General features: G+C 41.5%; 1 protein-coding gene and 1 long non-coding RNA gene across 5 annotated transcripts; one reads left to right on the forward strand and one right to left on the reverse strand.

Annotated features, from left to right (window-relative positions):
• Positions 1-33: 33 nt before the first annotated feature.
• Positions 34-21,401, forward strand: BRD7 (bromodomain containing 7). 4 transcript variants are annotated; one of them, XM_053400202.1, is made up of 17 exons: positions 35-261; positions 3,500-3,708; positions 4,422-4,551; positions 5,502-5,559; positions 6,872-7,016; positions 8,491-8,601; positions 9,401-9,579; positions 10,645-10,768; positions 11,013-11,088; positions 11,859-11,972; positions 15,044-15,176; positions 16,542-16,653; positions 18,336-18,398; positions 19,249-19,363; positions 19,462-19,605; positions 20,674-20,817; positions 21,219-21,401. In XM_053400202.1, the coding sequence occupies exons 1-17, from the start codon at positions 213-215 to the stop codon at positions 21,281-21,283; spliced, it is 1,971 nt and encodes a 656-aa protein (XP_053256177.1). In that variant the 5' UTR covers positions 35-212; the 3' UTR covers positions 21,284-21,401. The 4 variants fall into 4 exon arrangements, with proteins under 4 accessions (XP_053256179.1, XP_053256177.1, XP_053256176.1 ...); XM_053400201.1 differs by having other exon boundaries at positions 36-261; positions 21,216-21,401; XM_053400203.1 differs by having other exon boundaries at positions 39-261; positions 11,865-11,972; positions 21,216-21,401.
• LOC128419473 (uncharacterized) lies at positions 16,820-17,235 on the reverse strand. Its single transcript, XR_008331857.1, has 2 exons — positions 17,188-17,235; positions 16,820-17,155 (listed from the first exon to the last, which is right to left on the reverse strand). It is a non-coding gene; the product is annotated as an uncharacterized LOC128419473 (long non-coding RNA).
• Positions 21,402-21,496: the final 95 nt, after the last annotated feature.

Consider the following 21,496-nt stretch of genomic DNA (forward strand, 5'->3'; position numbering starts at 1 on the left):
CGGCTGCCAAAGCGAGCGCGGAAGCTGCTCACCCGGACAAGGCGTTAGGCCGCTCTTCCATTTATTTCTATATCTGTGCTCCCCTCTCCCTCCGCTTTGTGCTCGGCCTTCCTTCCTCTCACGAGAATAAACGAAGCGCGGCGGGAGGAGGGCGAGACTTGGCGGAAAGAGGGAAGGAGCGTCTCTGCGGCGGCGGCGTCTGCGTTCGGGCCATGGGCAAGAAGCACAAGAAACACAGGGGGGAGAAGTACCCGTATGAAGGTGCCGCCCCTCCTTCCTCCCGGGGCTGTTAAATAGGTTGATAATGAGGGGGCGGTGGGTTGTGTGGTGCTGTTGTGTGGTGTCTGTGTGCGCGCGTCTGGTGTGTTTGTGGTCCTCCACCGCCCACTTCGAAGCCATAGATCGGGGCGGGAGTCGTTCTGTGAGGGAACCGGATTCTGAGGGGGATTTTTAGGGGGAAGGGGCTTCCTCCTGTGGGTTGGTGTGGGATATCTATATCTTTTTTATTGCATTTGTATCCCCCCTTCCCATGAGCTCAAGGTGGTGTATACATGGTTCTCTCGCCTTCCTCATTAAAGCCACACAACAACCATGTGAGGTAGGTCAGGTAGAAGAAAGGTATGTGCTGTGGAGACTCTCATGGGCACCTGAGGGTCCCCCGCACCCTGTACCTGTTCCTGCAAGTATTAATTAATCAAACAATTAATTGAATTAATTTTGCCCCAATATACACCCACTCCCACCGTTTCAATATGTGGGTCTGGCGCCACTGCCGGTGCCACATAATGTCCCATTTGTAGCAAATGATTCTTTTCAAGTGTGGGTGGTGCCCTGCCCATTGGAACTCCCTGCCTGTTGACATCAAGCGGTGCACTTGTCTTTGTAAACAGCTTTGAGGATTGGCTTGTTGTTTTTGCAATCAAGGGGTGCATAATTTTTATAAAAGGAAGAAACATTCGGCCTACCCGGATATGTAGAATGTTGACCATGTATTTTGATCTGGTTTTGAGCTTATGACATAGTACATAATATGATATTTATGCAATATTAAAATTGAAGTGATTCTATAAATACAGTTATAAAACTTAAGAATTACATAATAAAATACAGATTCTCATAACAGTGACAGCATAAAAAGGGAGGAGGAACCCGCAGGATATCTAAAATACAAAGACAGTGAAAAAGTGCAATACCTTCTCTCAAAGATAGCTGTTAATCCTGGCCACCCATAGAAAATGACAGACTGTCCTAGCTCTTGTGTCAGTTGAACTGGGAACTGCACTTACAATTAACTATGGATATATATACATACATATATATATATATATATATATATATATATATATATATATATATATATTAAGCCAGCTCCAGAAACCTTTTGAAGTTGTCTTGTTTTAAACTACCGGTAGCTATAGTTAATGGGCCATTTAACTTGAAGGATCACCTTGCCCCATATGTGCTTACTGGACTGCTTCAGTTTGCAGAGCTTGCACCTCTACAAGTACCATATAATAACTGTTCTCCATTTATTAGGAGTTTGTCTTTCAGCACAACAGCACCTATGCTTTGAAATGTATTGCCTATTAACATTAAGCAGGCACTCTTGCTACACTCCTTGATGCCTACTAAAAATGTTGTTGCAACAAGCCTATCCAAATGTATAATTTAGTATTTGATTTTAAATTTTGCTGATTGTATCAAAAATAATTTTAAAAATATTTACTGCAGATTGTCATTACAGACACAGTGACAAGCCATGGTTCAGATGAAGCAAAAAAGAAGAAGCTTTAATTCCCCTTGGCCACATGGGATGAAGAGAGAGACTGATTGTGACTTGTTCCTTCTCACATGCATCATGCTGGACCATAGTTTAGTGTGATATGTGAACACAGCCAATGCATGAAATGATCTCAGTTCATTCCCAAATTTGCTGGAAATGCCATTATGTCACTGTAAGAAAAGGCAGAACCATGAACTAGGCTACAACCTACTTCTTCTTTCCTATGAAATTTCCCTAATTTTAAAGACAATTTCTATCTTCACTTTCTAGGAAAAATTCTTGGCATGGGGGGGGGGAAATGTCCATCACTCCAAAATGTTTATCTCGGCTATAGTGGCTGTTCTGTGGTGTGGGAATATTAATATTTTATCTTTTTAAAAAATTGCTGAGATAATGACCTTGGTTGCATGTAAAACATCAGGGCTGACCATGGTTTATTACAAACAAGCAAATACCCTGTTTCTCAGAGAAAGGATTGCAGCCATTTGCTCCTCTGGTCCTCCTGCTGCTGTGAGCTCAGCAATGGTTTGATTTTGTTTGTCTGAACTGTGCTCAAGATTTATTTCACCTCAGAGAAAACCACGAGCTGTGGCTGAAGTTTTTCCTATGGCTTAATATCTGTGGTATGCATGGGGCACACAACCACAAGCCTGGGTTCTGGCATAACACAAAGTCATATCATGACTTAGCTCACAGCAGTGCAGCAGCACAGGAGCTGCAAGGGAACCTCAGCAATCTCTCCAGGAACTCGCACAATTGCTCATTCATACAAACCCATGGTTTAGCTTGTTGCTATATGTGAACTGGACCACCACAGAATCCCTGCAACGGGGTGAACTTCCATTGCTCGGTCCTTGCTCCTGCCAACCTAGCAGTTTGAAAGCATGCCAGTGCAAGTAGATAAATAGGTAGTGCTCCGGCGGAAAGGTGAATGACATTTCCGTGCGCTGCTCTGGTTCACCAGAAGCGGCTTAGTCATGCTGGCCACATGACCTGGAAGCTGTCTGTGGACAAACGCCGGCTCCCTCGACCTATAGAGCGAGATGAGCGCACAACCCCAGTCTCGTCCGCAACTGGACCTAACGGTCAGGAATACCTTTACCTTTTTATGCGTGAACCGGACCATTTTTTTGTGAAGTGATTTGAGCACTTGAAATACTTTGTATCAGGGATGAGGAACCTGCAGCCTTGCAAATTTTTCTAGATTAAATCTCCCATCATCTAGAGCTGATGGATGCTTGGAGTCCAAATAACATTGGGGGGCCCAAAGGCTCTCATCCGTGTTCTGTATGAATGCTGAACAAAAGCTTCAAGACTTAGCACTACAGTATATTCTTAAATGCTATGTTATAACCTTTCTGTCTCTGACTAGTTCGTTCATTGTAGCATTGCAAAAACCAAGTACAAAGCTGCTCTGTGGCATTCAGATATTAATGGAGCTAAGGTCTACATGAAGCTCAGTGGTTGCATGTAAATTGGCTGGCTATACAAAGAAAGATACATTTTTTTCTAGTAACTAACTGACACCATTAAAATAACCTTTATGTCAATATTTTGGGTTCTCTATATATATCTTAGCTATATATTCTTGGCTACATATTCTTCAGTTTAATTGTTAAAAACTTTTGTAACCTGAAGTTGGTTAGCCTATTAGGGTATGTAGTGCAAGTTTATTTGTAATACTTAAACCAGGTCTATTTCCTGTGCTTTTCCTAGAATATGTAGAAAAGCCCTTAAAGCTGGTTTTAAAGGTGGGAGGAAATGAAGTCACGGAACTTTCCACTCAGAGCTCAGTACATGATTCAGCCCTATATGAAGACAAAAATGACCATGAAAAACACAAAGACAAGAAAAGGAAGAAGAGGAAAAAAGCAGAAAAGCAAGTTCCCGGAGAAGAAAAGGAAAAAAGAAAGAGAAAAGGAAAGGTAGCTTTCAGAGCAGTTGTTTTGTTTTTTTAACGTAAATCTTTTCCTTGTGATAGATTATCTTTGGCAGGCCTCTCCAACCTGGTGTCCTCCAAATGTTTGGGCTGGAGCTGATGAGAGTTGTAGTCCAAAACTTATGGTGGGCACCAGGTTGGTGAAGGTTGGTCTTTAGGATAGTCCTCCTCAATCCTTTGGAAAGACTTGGGACGTGGCATAAAGGGCTGAGTTGGGATTGTGGAATTAAAACAATGGGTAAAGGCACCTTGCACAAGCAGAATTGCATGTGCAGCTTTCCACTTGTGCAAATTTATCCCATACCTCAAAGATAAATCACCTCCTTTGCATGCAGAAGGCCCCCTGTTCGGTATTCAATTTTAAAAGGACCAGGTAATGGGAAAGACTGTATGCCTAAGACCCTGGAGAACCATTTCTGGTCAAGCTAGACAGTACTGGGCTAGATGGGCAACAGGGTGATCTGGTATAAGGCAGCTTGCTATGGAACACATCCTTTAAATATTAATAAGCTTGTCCTGACTTAGTGTGTCTTCCAGTAGGTGGAGACAGCACATAAAGAACATATTTGTAATGTTCCTTGTGTACCTTTAGTATACTTACAATAAATTTCCTCACTGAGTAAACAAATTGTAATCAGATTTCCAGCCACTGGTATGGATACTTCTCTCAACAGTTTTGCTTATATTTTATGTCCACAGGATGATAAAAAGAAGCGAGATAGGGACCGGGGCGAAAGTGAAGGAGAAAGAGAACTGAAATGTCAGACTCCTCTAAGGCTAGACTTGCCACCTGAAAAACCATTGGCAAGCAGTTTGGCAAAACAAGAAGGTAAGAAAAAGCTGTTTGTTTTTTTCTTTTTATGCTGTTAGGTAAGTTGATTTGTTCTGCCTTGCTTCTCAATTTATGACGTTGGCCACCTTATGTGCTTTGTTGTTGAAGAGGAAAGCGGGGAATATGAATCCTGAAAGTTAAAAAAAAAATTAAGATCAGTCTCAAAATAAATCTGAAATAGCAGCAACACTGTAGCTATTAGTTCTCTCCGTTACTAACATGTAATTGGCCAAAATCTGAAAAACTGAAGTTTGCTTTCAAATTGTGGGAGTTTACTTAATAGGCTGAAATGCTTCATGCGCCACTGTTTATAAAATTAAAATAAATGTATGTTTGAAATTATGAGATGAAAAACTTGAAACAGTCAGGAATACCCAACAAACCTGGTCCAAAGAGTTATGGCAAGTGCATCCCATAGCTGGATGGGACACTTCTGTGGCCTTATTCTCTTGATGACAGGGTGATAGTGAAGCACACACCTGTCTTTGGCCATTGAGCCTCCCTGCTGAGCAGATATGGCCAGAGTTAAAAAGACTGGCTCACTTTCCACCTCAGCTAGCTAAGCTGAAGAAGGGAGAAAGGCAGAAGTTCCAAAGGTGATTGAAGCAGCAGCTCTGAAACAACCCCCTTGCTACGGCATAGGCAGAACTAGAATTGGGGAGCGCACCACCACCTATGGAAAAGGTCTAATTTCTTTGTAGTGCGCATAGTCCTTCCTGTCAGAGCAATTGAGAGAGCTAACCAGCTTATGGAACCTCATGCACAGAAAAAGTGTTTACAGGAGAAGGCAACTCTTGATGTGTTTATGACCTTGCACAGCAGTACTTCATTTGAAAATATATCATTTTCTATTTAGCATTTCTTAGGTGTTGTGTGTGTGTGTGTGTGTGTGTGTGCGCGCGCGCATGCACTCTAGTTCATATTTTTCTTTCATCTTTTTGTCCTAGAAGTGGAACAGACGCCACTTCAAGAAGCATTGAACCAACTTGTGAGGCAACTGCAAAGGTGAGTTCTTGTCAAGACTCTGAGCATTTCTGATACTGCTAGTAGAAATTGCTAAAGATTAGAAAATGCTGTCTAACCAATGTGTTAATTTTTCTGAGCTGGATCTTTCTTTCTTTCTTTTTCTTTCTTTCTTTCTACATGCATTTGTGTTGCTATTGCTGTCAACAACTGTAAAACCTGCCAAGCTAATGCATGTTGAACCCAAGTTCTTTTAGTGTTGATGATGCATAGTTCCTGCATCATCTTCCTTTAATAATGGTTTTCACTTTTAATCGTTAAATCTTTATTGAAGTGGTTCTAGAAAGTTACTGATAAATGGGTTGTGTTTCAAAAATTGCTTACTCTGGAGTAGTCATGGAATATCCTCTAGCTTTTTTAGGATCTTGGTTTGTGGTCTAAGTTTTTCTTTCTTCAGAGGGCATTAGGTTCTCCTAATAGGAGAAATCTGTCTGAAGTATACTCTTGCTTAACCCATCTGAACTTAGGGAATTGTTCATGTAACTTGACTACAGATTATATGAAGCATTGCTCCATGAGGGCAAAAACATTTTTTTAAACAGGAGTTTATCAGGGAAAGGGTGGAAGTAAGCAGTAGTTACTAGAGGAAGCTCAAATTAATTTTGACGATTCCAGGCCTATTCTTGCTTGTGGATTTAGCCAAAAGCTAGTGGCAGTCTTCTCAGTCAGTGCAGTTGTTATATGTATGATTCGTGACTGGCTTGGACAACTCATCTTTTGTAGCTTTTAGGTATCTTGCATACCCATGTGGACCAGAATGAGGATTTGATGATTTCTCTCTTAGTTTTAACTTACACTTGGTGAGGCTTGGACTATTGATGTTTGAAGGCTTTGCTCTATGTATTAACACTGCTTGGGGTTTTGAGAATGCTGCCAGTCTTAAACAGGACCCTTCAATTGAAGGTGAGAGTAAGATTTTGCAAGCATTCAATGGCCTTGTAAAATAGAATTGCTTTCCCTGCCATTTATATTATAATCCATTTTGGTGTTCTAAGGAGAGACAGAATGTGGCACCTGTGGTTTGGTTTAGAAATGTCAAACATGCTTTAAAAATAAAATCCCATCAAAAGTAATAAAATAAAATAAAAAGGGAGGGTGAGACTGCTTCCAGGCAGCACCTCTACAACTTTAAAGAAATGCAAGATTGTATTATTAGGGCAAAAGCTCTCTTGTTTCAGTTCAGTTCTGTGGTTTCTTTCAAGTTGGAGTCTTCTCTCCTATTTAATACTAAGCTCTGTCTGTTCTTTGTTATAGAAATGAAACATAAAGGGCTCTTCTTTTCATTTCTTAACAGAAAGGATCCAAATGCTTTCTTTTCATTTCCTGTGACTGACTTTATTGCTCCTGGCTACTCCATGATCATTAAACGCCCAATGGATTTTAGTACCATGAAAGAGAAGATCAAGAACAATGGTTACCAGTCCATAGAAGAACTAAAGGTGCTTTTAATTTATATTTTAACTGCAGAGGGGGGATTAGACGTTGACACTTGCTGGTACTAGCAATTGCATTGTGCAGGTTTTTTCAATATTTTATTCATTTTGGGGCTGCACTTTCATAGTTTATGAACACATAGAATAAAAAATTGGCGCATCTGGCTTTCAGAGTTGTTCATTTGCTTTCTTTAGAGAAAGTCTTTGTGAATGTTTTCAAGAGACATTTTTCATGTTCCAGGGTGTTGGAAATTTTGTGTGTGTGTGTCAAGGAGAAAAGACTGAACAGCAGAAGTACTTGATCTTTTAAAACAAGGATGTGAAATGAACCTGGTCATTAGTGCATCAGAGTAACAAATACTTATAGCCATAATTAAGTGACTCTTCACCATTGTACTAATAAGGCTGAGGTTTTTCAGGGTTTAAGAGAACTACTTAAATCACAGAAGCATGTAAATATGTTTGTGTTCTTGTTGTTTTCTTGAGAAATGTAGGAAAGAAGCTTTAGCACACAGGACAGTAGTAAGAATCCCTTGTGTTCTTCCAGAATGTAATACAATTGCATTACTGAAACAAATATTGTGTATATTGACTCTCACCCCCCCCCCCAAAAAAAAATGTTTTGGAAATTTTAAAAAACGCAACTTGCCTCTTTCGTGCACTATATTTTAAAATGCCTGCCCCAACCTTTTATCTTTTTATTTGCACATTTTAAAGAAAAACACGTGTGATTCCCTTATTACTGTTGTCATCCTGACAAAAAGAGCCCTCTGATCTCTTGGGAGTACTGTCTGCATTGAGCATTGCCTTTATCAGCACATTAATATGAAAAGTGTAAAGTCAGATGTCTGTCATAAGCATCTTTGGTCTCAGATCAAATCTGTCATCTTTAACACACATCAACTGCTGGCCTAGTGTTTTGCAAACTAATATCTAAGTAAAAGGATACCAAATCCCAACCAGAGACTCAGCCTGTCACTCTTAAGAGCTTCGAAGTGACAGAGAATGCAGGCCTGGTGCCTCTTCTGCCAGCTAGTGCAATGATTTCTTAGCCTGTCCTTTTTTTCTATCTGCAGTAGTGCTGTAGTTAGAAGTGGGTCAGGAGAGAGACTATTAGAACAGTGGAGTAAGATAGAACCATGGAGTAGCAATGCTTCCTATCTGCATGTGCGCACGCAGCAGTGCTGTCTACGCATGTGTGTGCACACAAGCGTTGTTGCTAGGTTGGAACTTGGAAATCCTACTAATAAACTGTATAGACTAACTTGCACCTGTATTACGATGCATTATTCCTTTATTCTCCATATTATGAAGATACTTTTTTTAGCCAGGCAGAACAAAAAGCGCTTATGTTCTCAATTACTAGCACCTGCCATCTTGTCCACAGTACAAATTTCCATACATAAAGGGGCAGATATATTTTCTAGGAAACATTCCTGTAAGTTCCTACTTATGTGTCTGTCTTCTTCTGTTGATACAGGAGAACTTCAAACTGATGTGTACTAACGCCATGGTCTATAACAAACCAGAGACCATTTATTACAAGGCTGCTAAAAAACTCTTGCATTCAGGAATGAAAATACTCAGTCAGGTAACTGAATTAAGGAAACAATTCAAGAAGTATTAGAGTTTTGTTGGCTTGTGTACGGTTTCATCATATTTCCATTTGTGTTTAATAGAGAAGAGGCCATTCTCTTCTAGCTAAAGGCTAAGTCATTGGGTGAATTCAATAAGTAGTTCTTTCTTCTTTATCTCTCCAAGAATAGTTATAACTTAAAATTAGATTGTTTGTAAGTTATTTGTATTGGAACCCTACCTACTTGCTTGATCTTTCTTCCAAGGATCACTACGGCTGCAATCCTAAACACATGTATTAGGGACTAAGTCTTTTGAACTCAGTGGGACTTACTTCCCTACACCCCATTTTTTCTTTTCACCTCTTACCTACCCAGTAGGCAGATGGGGGAAGAACAGAGCACACTCAACAGGAATCTGAACTGATAGCTTGTGGTAGGCTTTTCTCCCCATCTCCTTCCATTGCTAGCACACAGTGCTGCTATTCTAAAAAAAGAGATGCCAGAACTCACCATGAACACCTTCATTCTTTTAGAATGGCAATGGTGCCCACCTGAGAGGTGCTGGAACTGAGTTCCTGTGAGTTCTCCCTGGGGAAAAAGCACTGCTAGTACAACTGCTTTTAGAATGTGGACCTTCAGTTTGGGGAAAAAGACTGCAGACTCTGCAAGGGTTCTGTGGCAGCTTTGCAGCCCTCTTCCCCCCTCTGAAGACCCCTTGTAACTGAAAGAAAAGCACTTAATGATTAGGCAGTTTTAAAATGGGGGACTCACATACAGTATGAAGTTTTAAACCTGCATGGTTTGTTTCCTTAGGAAAGAATCCAGAGTTTGAAACAAAGCATTGACTTCATGGCAGACCTTCAGAAGAGCAGGAAGCATAAAGATAAAACAGGTCTCCAGTCAGGTGAAGATGATGATGGCTTTGGGAAAGATGCAGACTCCATGGACATAGACCTCAGAGCCTTTAAAACACCTAGCAAAGAACTCAAGAAGTAATTACTCTGCAAAGGGCTTACATATTTCTTTCATTTCAGCAAAATTAGGAGCAAGCAGCCCCAGGCTGCATTGAAAGCAACTATCTCCAGTAGCTCTGAATAGGGATTAAACAAATACATGGAAGAAGACTGGTCTGTCAGTAGCACTTAGCCATGATGGCTACATGGAACACCTCTGTACAGAGGCATCTATAGGGATCTCCCATTTTTGGGTAGCCTTAGCCAAAGATCATAGTCACCAGTCCTATTCCACCACCACCCACATTTTTTTCTGAAGGAAAAGGTGCACAGAATCTTCTGGCATTGGCACTCACCCACTTGCCTTTCCAGCTTCAGAGCAGGGAAAAGGCCAGTTGGTAGGAGTTGCTAGATTGACCATGTTTGGGTGCCTTTACCACACAACTGCCAATCGATCCTCAGCCAATCCTGGAGCTGGAGAGGCAGCAAGTGTTTGCTAGAACTGCCAGTGGGCAACATTTATAGTAGAAATTACAATAGTAAACACAATAGCGAGATGCAATTTAATATAATGAAAACTATCCTATTACAGAATGGACTTGTTTCTTCTTCTTTTTTGGTACTTATTTGCACTCCGGTAAAACTTCAGGTTCAGATTATGTTGTCCTGTTGTATAAGACAAATTTCAGAAACATTGGGTTGTATCCATCTAAGTTTTACTCAAAACAAAGCCATTGAAATTAATGGACCTATATTAGTCATGTCCTGTAATTTCAGTGGGACTGTTCAGAGAACAAACAACATTGGATACAGTCCCTTCTGCTTGAAATCATACTTTCAGACTCAAGGATGATGACATGCACAACGAAGGAAGCAAATTACTGGCAAATGAATTCCACCTTCACTGGCAAATGTGCCACTTTATTTTAAACTGATGAAGAACTTCTTGGAATTTACCAGTTATTGACTGCACATATTCTAAAACAAAGTTTTAGATTTGGTGGTATTAAACTCTTTTTTTGCTATCTTATATACTATGAAGGGGTACAATAATGTATATAGTTTTGGGGGGTTGTCTCTTTTTAATGTATGTTTGTTTTCTAGGAAAGAGAAAGAGCTACTTGAAGAAAAAATAAGGAATAGTAATTTAGAGAGGGAGCAAGAACTGATTGAACATATCATCAGAGAATCAGGAGGAAAGTTAACAAAAAGACCTGCTAATGCTCAGGTAAATGGAGAAAAGGATATGGATGATGCTCATTATCTAGAACACCATAACATAAGTTAAATATGTTTCAATCCATTTCATTTGATGTTTCAATGATTGATGTGATTACAAATCTAAAGTCTCATAATATCCATTCATTGAAGCAATAAACAAAACAGCCTGCTAAATTATGTATGACTCTGTCATCCTAGCTTTGTAGGCTGTGCACAAAAGACACATTTTAATGGCTTGATCTTTATTTCAGTGTGAGTTTGAAAGAAGAAAACCTGATGGCACAACCACCCTGGGACTTCTTAATCCAGCAGAAAATAACACAGGGGGTAATGCTTGCACTGAGTAATTTTAAAAACCTTTCCCCTTGGTGGTGTGTATTACTGATGGATTTCTACACTTAGTAGAGGTGCAGAGGAAGTCTCTTGAGGCTGTCCCACATTCCTCCCGTGCTAGCTTTCCTTAGAATTCCCACTGAGCATCTGGCTGCTTCTGGTCCCTGCTTAAATGGTCCCTGTTTGAACAGTTAGCCCAGAGACAGTCAGAATGGGATGTCTTTCATGAGAATGCTGTTTGATTTAGGGAATAATGACCTAACATATTGGAATAGTCCATTGCATTTTTAAACGATTGCCTTCCAGAAGCATGATTCCTTATCTAGCAAAGATGGGGGACCTGTGCCTGCCCAGATGTTGCTTGACTTCCCATCCAGTATGCCCAGAACTCAGGGATGAATGGAGTTGTAGTCCTGAGCCATCTGAAGGGTCTCAGGTTTCCCATCCTTGCAATATAGCTTAATAATTTCTATGCATAAGGTCCCAAATTCAGTTCCCTGCCTTCATCTGCTCAATTAAGTAAATAAAAATAGATTAGCGTGGACATTTCTGTTTTAGGGTCGTTATTACAACTATCTTTTTTTTCCTTAGTGCATTTTTATGACTTATAGTTGAATCCAAGACAAAGGTGTTTTTAAGGGACTATTTTTCAGTGTTTATGCTCACAAAGGCTTTAGAAAAACCTAGTAAATACTCAGAAGGGAGATGTTGTGTGCATGTGGCTAACTTAAGTCCTATAACTTTCTTTTTGTTCATCTCTTGAGTGGTAGAAATCGGACATGGCTCTGCAAAGTTGGGTGTCACAGCTGGAAGACTGCAGTCAGGTGTAAATACGTTACAAGGGTTCAAAGAAGACAAAAGAAACAAAGTTACTCCTGGTAAGTGTTAATCCTAATTTATGCTTAGTGGTGCCCTTGAATGCAACAAGGCTGGCAGAAATTACTCAGGTCAGCTATGAATCACTGACTGAGTGCCCTGTAGCCCTTGCCACATTTAACTATGTCTAGGCATACTTATATGTTATCTGGAAGGGTGGAGCAGACAGATAACCTCTTTGAGTAGCCACAGGTGGAAACAGCCAGCACTCTCCTCAACAGGCTGCAGCTGCTTCTGCCCAGACACACCCTTCTTCTTTCCTAGAGGAAATGAGCACTGGGAATTAAAGCTGAAATAAAGTATGAAAGTTAGAGGTTTGCTTAACTGTGCACTATTGTAAACAGCCTTTTGAGAATTTTTCTAAAAGGTGGCCCAATTACTACAGGTGCCACATAATACCTGTTCCACATTTGTAAGAACTCTTACATTTAGTGTGACAGCACCTGCACTTTGGAACTCCCTGCCTCTTGAAATCAAGCAGGCGCCTTTACTATGCTCTTTTCTTGCACCTGCTTAAAACGTTATTGTTCAGACAAGCCTACCTAGATGCTTCGAAAGTTGAGGTAAATTTAATCTGTTTTAGCATTTTAGCTTTTGGATGTTTTTAAGTATGGTTGTGGTTTTCTTAATTTTATTGTTTTATCTTTTTGCAAACTGCTTCGAGGTTTCTTTTAAAATCAGGCAGTGTATAAATTTTATGAAATGAATAAATAATATTACATACCAACATGTTTGCAAGTATAGTCACATATAGTACAACCTAGTCCTAAAATAGCAGGCCCTCGTTTAAACTACAGATTGTTTCAATTCTATGGGACAACTAAGAACAGGTTTATGCTTTTAACAATTATTAGTTTTTGTTGTTGTAATTTGGTCTGTAGAGGATACCAGCCTGCCTAAGAGATTCAAAGCAGAATTTATGGCATTGGCAGCCTGAGCAATTGTAGCAGTTTCGTTCCTGTACTGCAGTGATCTACCCCCTTTTGGAGGGTTCAGGTCAAAGTTGTTCAGCTTTTTTTAGGGAGGAGGAAAGCCCCATTTTTTAGGGGTTCAGGTCAAAGTTGTTGAGCTGTTTAAACAGCGTGAACAGCGTAATTGTGCAACATGATTTGTGTAAGAAACAACCAATGTGAACTTAGCTTCTAGGTGGTTTTTCCTCTCATAAATATTGAAGGCTATATATCAGATCTCTTTATATCACCTAGTGCCTTCTGCAGTTGTTTGTGGTTGATGTACTAAAAACCCCATATAAAAAGGAGATTTTGCATAAGTAGAGGAGAATCTATTGTATGACTTGGGCTATAAAAAACAAAAGAGATTAGAGCTAAATATTTTGCTCATTTACTACTTGGCAAGAGTTGTCGGTCCAGTCAGCAGAAAACCGAATTGTTGCTAGCTTGCCGAAACAGAAGTTTTGTTGAACGATCACATCATATGCTTTGGCAGCTGCTAGAAAAGCTCAAAAGCTTTTAACAGTATATGCACTAGACTGTTTGATCGCTGAAAATATATGGGATTTGTATCCATCATCAGAACAATTAAAAGCTTTTCACATTATTAGTTTAGTCCTTAAAACTCAGCTAATCTGATCAGCTAACATAGATCAAAGCTGAATCTGGGTGATACCCAGTTGCGGTATCCCACTTGTCCAAATGCAGCTCTCTCCTCAGCTTTGCAACTCCCTGCAAATCAGGGATTTGCAGGATGTTGGGGGACCCTCTGGAGCAAGATGGGGAGCTTCATGGGGGGGAGAGGAAGGGGAAGTCCCTCACATCTGCTGATGCAATGTTGGATCTCGCTCTGTATCCACAGTCTTTGCTCTTTGCTGATGTATTCATTGTTGAGACAAAACACAAACTGAATCACAGAAATTCATATCACTTGATTCATTCAAGAGTTGAAACATATGACTTGAGGCTTTTAAGATATCTACACTGTGTGGCATAATAATATTTTCAGACTCTTATTTCAATATTGGGGCACTGCATATAGCCACATATGTACCTGTTAAACCAATTTGGATTTGCAAAAGCAGTTTTCTTTGGGCATGGATGCTGGTTGAATCTGGGTTGACAAGCAATTAATAGAAATGCCAGTTTTAATAAACCAGTGGTTATGGAATGTAGCTCTGGTGTGGTATGAATTCAGCAACCTAGTTGTGCAAGGTAAAAGTGGATAGGTTCAGACACAAGACTTGCACAACCTGGTTGGAGGGGATTGGTCAGAATTATGGCAATACTAGGCATATTCTTTACCCATGTCAGGATACTGTTGGACTACAGATCCCATCATCTCTGAACATGTTGACTGGGGCTGGTAGGAGTTGTAGTATCTGGAGGACACCTCATTGGCTACCCCTGAATTATGCATTCTGTGCTCTTAGTTTGTTGTGTTTGTTAGGGCTTTGCTTCTCCCTAACAAGCCAGGTTTAATAAGCAAACAGCAAACTCTAGCTTAAGGCTGGCTAGTGAGCCTGGGTTGCTAGGGAGAATCAAAGCATAGTCTCGGATTCAGATGCCGTGTGAAACTATCCCCTTCCTGGTTTGATTAGCAACTTGTGTAAAAGTGGGAATGAAGCAGCAATTCTGCTAGCCTCCAGCTCTTGCACAGTATAGTTTATTAAGTAAAAATCCTTGTGAACATGGCCTTTGAATGAATAAAACCACCTCTGAAAAAGCATTTCATTCATTCTGAAAGAAATATTTAGTTCTTTCAGTGTTTCCCCAGCATTTACAATTTTCTGTTGGAAGAAATGGTGACTGGCAGTGGGGAGAGGAGGCACCCCCAGCCCAAGTATTAACATCTCTGGTTGCCTGGCACTAGGACAGGTGTAATTGAAGCAACAGTAATTTCTTGGCACTTGTGGAACTGGGTTCTCGGACCCCAAAGAGGCTTTCTTTACTCTGGCCAGACCAGGTGCAATAGATTTAAAGTGCTGTTAGCTTTAAATCGAGAAGCTGTACCTCTTCTTCCAACAAACAGTAAACACCTGTGAAGAGCAAATCTGTTGTTAAAAGGGACATTCAGTTTAACACATGTGAGAATATTAATTCCGGCTCTTATTTTTCATTAGTGATGTACTTGAACTACGGGCCCTTTACCTCTTATGCTCCAGCTTATGACTCCACATTTGCAAATATCAGCAAGGATGATTCTGATTTAATCTATTCCACCTATGGGGAAGATTCTAATCAAGGGAATTTTAAGTAAGTAGGCTTATTTTTGTCTTTATCCTGATGACTTTGAATTAAAAACCTCTTTTAGGAATGTTCACATATTGGCAGGTGGGCGGGGGGGGGGAGTGCTTCTTTTCCTGCTACTGGCATTGGCACTAGCAAGAGAATGGAACTTGACTGCAGCTTTTGTATTCTTTATTTTTGACTAGTTGATGTGCGGGTTTTCCTGGAATAACACTAACTCAACAGGGAAGCTAATGAGTTCTTAGTATTTCGATTTTTACATCCCATCCATTACAGCCTTTGTCCTAATACAAATAAAAATCTAAATTGTGGTATGATTCTGAGAGATGCTTTTTCTACGCACATAAGTTTCCCTTGGGGGTCTCAGTTGGATGGATCTCTTCTTGTGTCTCAGCTTTCCTGACTGGTTCATAGATTCATAGAGTTGGAAGGGACCCTGAGGATCATCTAGTCCAACCCCATGCAATGCAGGAATATGCAGCTGTCCCATACAGGGATCAAACCTGCAAGCATGGCATCATCACTGTCATTCTCCAACCAACTGAGTTCTCCAGGTTTTTTGTGCGAGATGGAGGAATGAGCGCTGGGGTTGGGCACCTGCTGGAATGGTATTTGGCATGTTAGGTGTAACCACATCATAGGAACCAACTCCTAAGGGCCAAAGGGGCTTTGCTCCCCCCTCAATGAAATATTTGAGGCGGCTGGGTTCCCCCAAAGTTGATGGGCATTGCCATTCAACTGGTGTGTCTGCACAACATCATGTGATCAATTATGTGGGGCGGGGCTTACCTGGCCCTCCCCCAATATTTTATTTAAGTTGGCACCCCTGAACCCCATATTTGTAGAAAGCTTGCTTAGTGTTGCTTTATCCTGGTTGCACCTTGGCTTTTCCAAGACAAATTCAAGATAGCGTATATTAGGGTGTAATGTTCTCCTCTCCCCCACCACCGCACATACAATTCCCTTTGCTTTCAGCCTCCCTCCTGCACCCACCAAATGAAGCACAGGGTACACAGACTGATTAGAATACCACCTTTTGCATTGAACATACATAGCTCCAGTTTTTACTATTTCTAGGAAACGTCAGTGATAACTAGCACTGCAAATTTACACAAGTTACGAGCCTGTGGATAATAATGCATGTCTGCATCCCAATACAGATGTGAATTTAAAAACATATCCAAAAAAGGGAAAATCTATAAACTTAAGAGAAATCACCAGTTAACATCCCTAGTGGTTCTGATATTATAAAACTTTTTTTTAAAGAGAGAACAAAACAAAACCTCAAAGGTAAGTAGTGATTTTATTTTTATTTGTAAGATTGTTTCTTGTAAACTAATTGGCATGCAATTTTGTTGCTTTTATCTTCAGTATCAATGAGTTCCTGGCAGAATCTCAAGACTACCCATATGTAATGGCGGACAGTTTGTTGGATGTTTTGACCCAAGGAAGGCATTCTCTCTCACTCAGAGAACTTGAAAAGGTGAGACTGCTTGTGTGTGAGCATCTGTATCAGGGAGAAGCAATATGTACCGTATTTTTCGTCCTATAGGACGCTCCGTCCCATAGGACGCACCTAGTTTTTTTTTGGGGGGGGGGGGAAATAAAGGAAAATTTTTTTTCCTTTATTTCCCCCCCAAAACCAGGTCGGGGAAACCGAACCAGGTCGAGGAACAGCGGGATGGCGGCGCTGCACCTCCTTGCTGTCCCCCAAGCTTGTGGGGCTGGCCGATGTCTGTCCGGCGCGCGGGGCGCTCTGCTTCAGGGCGCCCTTCGCGCCAGGCGGCAGGCTGCTATCCGCAGTGTGGGGAGCCCTGCGGGGAACTCCCGCAGGGCTCCAACACGCTGTGGATGTCTGCCCGGCGGGCGGGGCGCTCTGCTTCAGGGTGCCCCTCGCGCCGGGCGGCAGGCTGCTATCCACAGCATGGGGAGCCCTGCGGGGAACTCCCGCAGGGCTGCCTAGGCTGCGGATGTGTTCCTGAAGCCTGGAGAGCAAGAGGGGTCGGTGCGCACCGACCCCTCTCGCTCTCCAAGCTTCAGTGAAAGCCTGCATTCGCCCCATAGGATGCACACACATTTCCCCTTCATTTTTGGAGGGGAAAAAGTGCGTCCTATAGGGTGAAAAATACGGTAGTGTCCTCCACACTACAACTCTCATTATCCTTAACTGTTCACCCTACAAGCTGAGGCTGATGGGAGTTGCCCTCCCAATGTTGTCGAACTACATTTTGGCTACTCCCAAAGTGTAAATGGTGGAGTGGAAATCATGGCATTAAGGAGTCCATAGACATGGGGACAATTACCCTGGACTACAAAAAGAATCTACATGACAGATATTACTTATGAGACCAGGTACTAGTTCTCCTTGAGAAAGCATGTTGGAGGAAAGGCATACCTTTAGAAATATTTCAAACTATGTTTTTATATAAGAGCATTTAACTCACCTGGATCCCACTGTGAAGTTTTCACTGAGAAATTTATTCCCTGTAATGGGGTTAATTAGCAGAAAACTAGCTTGATAAGATGTGTGTGTGTTATAAGCTAAGCCTGCAATCATGTGCACAGGCTGCTTAAAACCCATCAGCTTTAGGTCAGATTTTTATGTCCCTTCAGTATCATGGGGATCCACAGCAGTATTACTCCTTCCTATATCACTGTGGTAATATGAAAAGCCTGGGATTACATAGGAGAAGCCCTCACTGTCCACTTCAAGCAAATATAAGCAACATCTGGAAGGCACCCACCATGGAGTGTTTGAAATCAGAGGTGGTGCTGTGGGTTAAACCACAGAGCCTAGGACTTGCCAATCAGAAGGTCAGCGGTTCAAATCCCCTCGACAGGGTGAGCTCCGGTTGCTCAGTCCCTGCTCCTGCCAAACTAGCAGTTCGAAAGCACGCCAAAGTGCAAGTAGATAAATAGGTACCGCTCCGGCGGGAAGGTAAACAGTGTTTCCGTGCACTGCTCTGGTTTGCCAGAAGCGGCTTAGTCATGCTGGCCACATGACCCAGAAGCTGTACGCCGGCTCCCTCGGCCAATAAAGTGAGATGAGCGCCGCAACCCCAGAGTCGGCCACGACTGGACCTAGTGGTCAGGGGTCCCTTTACCCTTTACCTTTAACCAGTTGAAGGGGTTGAGCAGCTTGAAAACTTTATCCTTCTTTTCCAGTTGCAGCCAGCAGAAGAAGCTGAATGTCTGTGTGAAAAGTCTGCTACAAGCAAGGATGTGGAGGTGATACTCTTCTGAATTTGATTCAGTTTCTCATGCAAGCCAGTTAGAATAATTTGTTTCAAGTGCCAAATTTTATGTACTTCTACATAAAATCGGAACAGCTGACTTGCTCTTTACTGTGCAGCATTGGAGATAAACTTCCAACTCTGTGTTGCGACCTTTCATTCATAGCATTAAAATCAAGTTATGTAAAGTTCAACTTATTGTTGTGCCATGGTCAAATTTTAATTGCAGTCATCTGTATTCTCCAGCCACAGCTTGTACTATTATAAAGAAACCTGTTTTAACTCCTTATTGCTTTGAAAGCTAAGCCCTCACAAATTCATAGTGTTGTGCAAGATAGTTGCTGCTGCCTGTTCAACATAACTGTTGTAAACAGGAGACATTTGATGAAGGAGGTGTTCAGGTATAAATGTATTACTAAGGTATCCTCATCTGACTCATTAGCAAATGGATGAGATTCTGCAGAATGGTTTAATTGCCTCTCTTTTGTTGTAAATGTTGAAGATGGAACATAGTCCCAGATATTATAGTTTACCAGCTGATATTGGAGTAGTTCTAAGTCTGCGCTTGAGGGAATAGAGAACCAATTATAGTGGTTTAAACAATCTCACTTAGTATATAGCAGGGATGGGGAATATGTGGGCCTCCAGCTGTTAGGCTATAACAGCCCCAGCCAGCATGCCCAATGGACATCTGGAGGGCCACACATTCCCCATTCCCTGATGCCTATTTTTGATCTGAAGAAAAGGTTGAGAGTCACCACAAATGCACTGCTTGGTTCAAATATTTTATATATATTTGGGGTTTGCTTGATTTTTAAGAACCTGCATTTGTTTGCCATCTACAGATTCTGGAAACGGCTCTACCCAGTAGGTTTGACTCCTCTCTTAGTAAGGAGAGGCTGACAGCACTGAGAGCAGTAACCAATTTTGGAATGCCTGTGGAGGAGTTTGACTCAGAAGGTGAGTGGCATGAGCTGTGCAGTTGTTGCTTTGCAAGGCCTCTTGGCACATTCCAGCCCAGCTGATGTCTGCCCAAAACTTCACTTTCAATTGAACAGAAGCAGAGGTCTTCCAGAAAAAACTTGATGAAACCACAAAATTGCTTCGGGAGCTTCAAGATGCTCAGAATGAACGACTAAGTACGAAGCCACCTCCGAACATGATCTGCCTTTTGGGCCCATCTTACAAAGAGATGCACTTGGGTGAGTGTGGTGCTGCTGGCACGTGAAACCTTTAAATTTTAGACACGTCCTGGTTCTTTAGTCTAACCTCTGCCCTGCTAGTAACTTCTTTAAAATGGATGCTGGTTGTCTTGGTAACCACATTTATCAAATGGATCAGCATTGCCACGACAATATAGGGACATCACCTTCCTGGACGTCATAGAAGAGTGGAAGATGTGTGGTTGCTGGCGGGGATTGAAATGCTAGTTACTGCAAGCTGAAGGGGATTCCTTTGTGCCTGGCTGGCTGCTGCAGGCAGAGGGGCCAAGGGTGGAAAGCTAGATGAAAGTAATCTTCCCCTGCCTCCACTATCTGAAGTCATGATGGACAGGGCAGGGCCAGCAAAGTCTCTGCAGCTAGTGCACAGAGCAGGTTAGATACAGTAGCCACAACATAAGTAAAATACATCTAGCATTGCGTTCTTAGAAACGCAGCAATGGGAAACAAGGTAGTGCATTTCACTTCCTTATTGTTCCTATTGTTATACCGTCTGGAGGGCTGCATGGCTTATTGTGCATGAGGTGATTGTGCCTGCTTTGCTCCTCTGTGCTAGAGCACTGGCCCCCTAACCACAATTCCTGGGGGCTTAGTGATATGTCAAAACCAGGGATTGTGGTTTGTATGGAGTGAAGCAAATTAGGACCTTCTCAGTAGAACGCTCTCCCATCTGATGCCAACCCTGTTCAGGGAAACTTTTAATGGCTGATGTTTTATTGTGTTTTTAATATTTTGTTGGGAGCCACCCAGAGTGGCTGGGGCAACCCAGTCATATGGGTGGCATATAAAAAATTATGATGATGACCTTTGACTAGGATATTGTACTAAGCCAGTGACCATGGTTTGTTCCATAGAGAAAATGGCCCAGATAGGTGAGTGATTCATTGTAAATCATTAACTCTGCCCCACTTTACATGTCATGGAAAACCAATGTGTGCAAACTAGTTTGATATGACAAAACCCTGCATTTTTAGGCTGTTGGGGGGCAATTAACAGACTTTAGATAAACCTTATAAAGTCATACCAATGTTTTACTGTTAACTTTTCCAGCGGAGAGAGTGACAAGTAATCTAAAAGAGCTTGCACAACAAGTGGCTCCAGGAGATATTGTGAGCACATATGGCATCCGTAAAGCGATGGGGATTTCAGTTCCTTTACCAGATGCCATGGACAGCTTTGTTGACTTAACAGATGGTGAGTAACCACAGTGCATTTCAGCAGGTCCCCATAGATTGGTTGTCCTGGATGTGGTTCATGAGTTGCTCACCACATGGAGTAACTACAGTAACCATATTCTGTAAACTAGCACTTAAGAGGTACTTAACCCACAGAAGAAATAAACAGTGAGAAAGTCTGACTTCTGTGTTGACCCTATCACGTTGGACTAGTTAGAGCTGGAAGATGTGCCTAAATCTGACTTTGGCCCATTTTTGGCTTGACATTTCCCCTTCCCTGTAGTGAGAGCAGCTTGTTAATTCTGAAGCACATTCACACCATTATCTGTCTAAATAGAGAGAAGCTAATATACCTCCACCTGTTTCCTTAGCCAAAACAAGCAAAGTAACAAGCTGTTAATGCTTTTTCCTCCCCAGAAGCAGAGGAACCTCCAAAAGCTCCTGTTCTCAGTGGAAATGAATGTGAACCAGTTGGTGGTACATGATGCTTCATATTTAAATGGTTTTAAGTCTTTCTTTTTTAAAGATTTGTCCCAGTGCATGCATGGGCACTTTGTATACTTGTGTTATATTTGAATTCTTAATAAAAACTTTAAAACCAAACCAGTTCTATTTTCCTGACAGATCTAAGAGATGCTTCTTGAATGCAGTGCAGAATGAAGCAAGTTGCAGAGTTTTACATTCACACAAATCTTGTT

The sequence above is a fragment of the Podarcis raffonei genome, chromosome 8 (genome assembly GCF_027172205.1).
Source record: "Podarcis raffonei isolate rPodRaf1 chromosome 8, rPodRaf1.pri, whole genome shotgun sequence".
In the NCBI taxonomy this organism is placed as follows: Eukaryota; Metazoa; Chordata; class Lepidosauria; order Squamata; family Lacertidae; genus Podarcis; species Podarcis raffonei.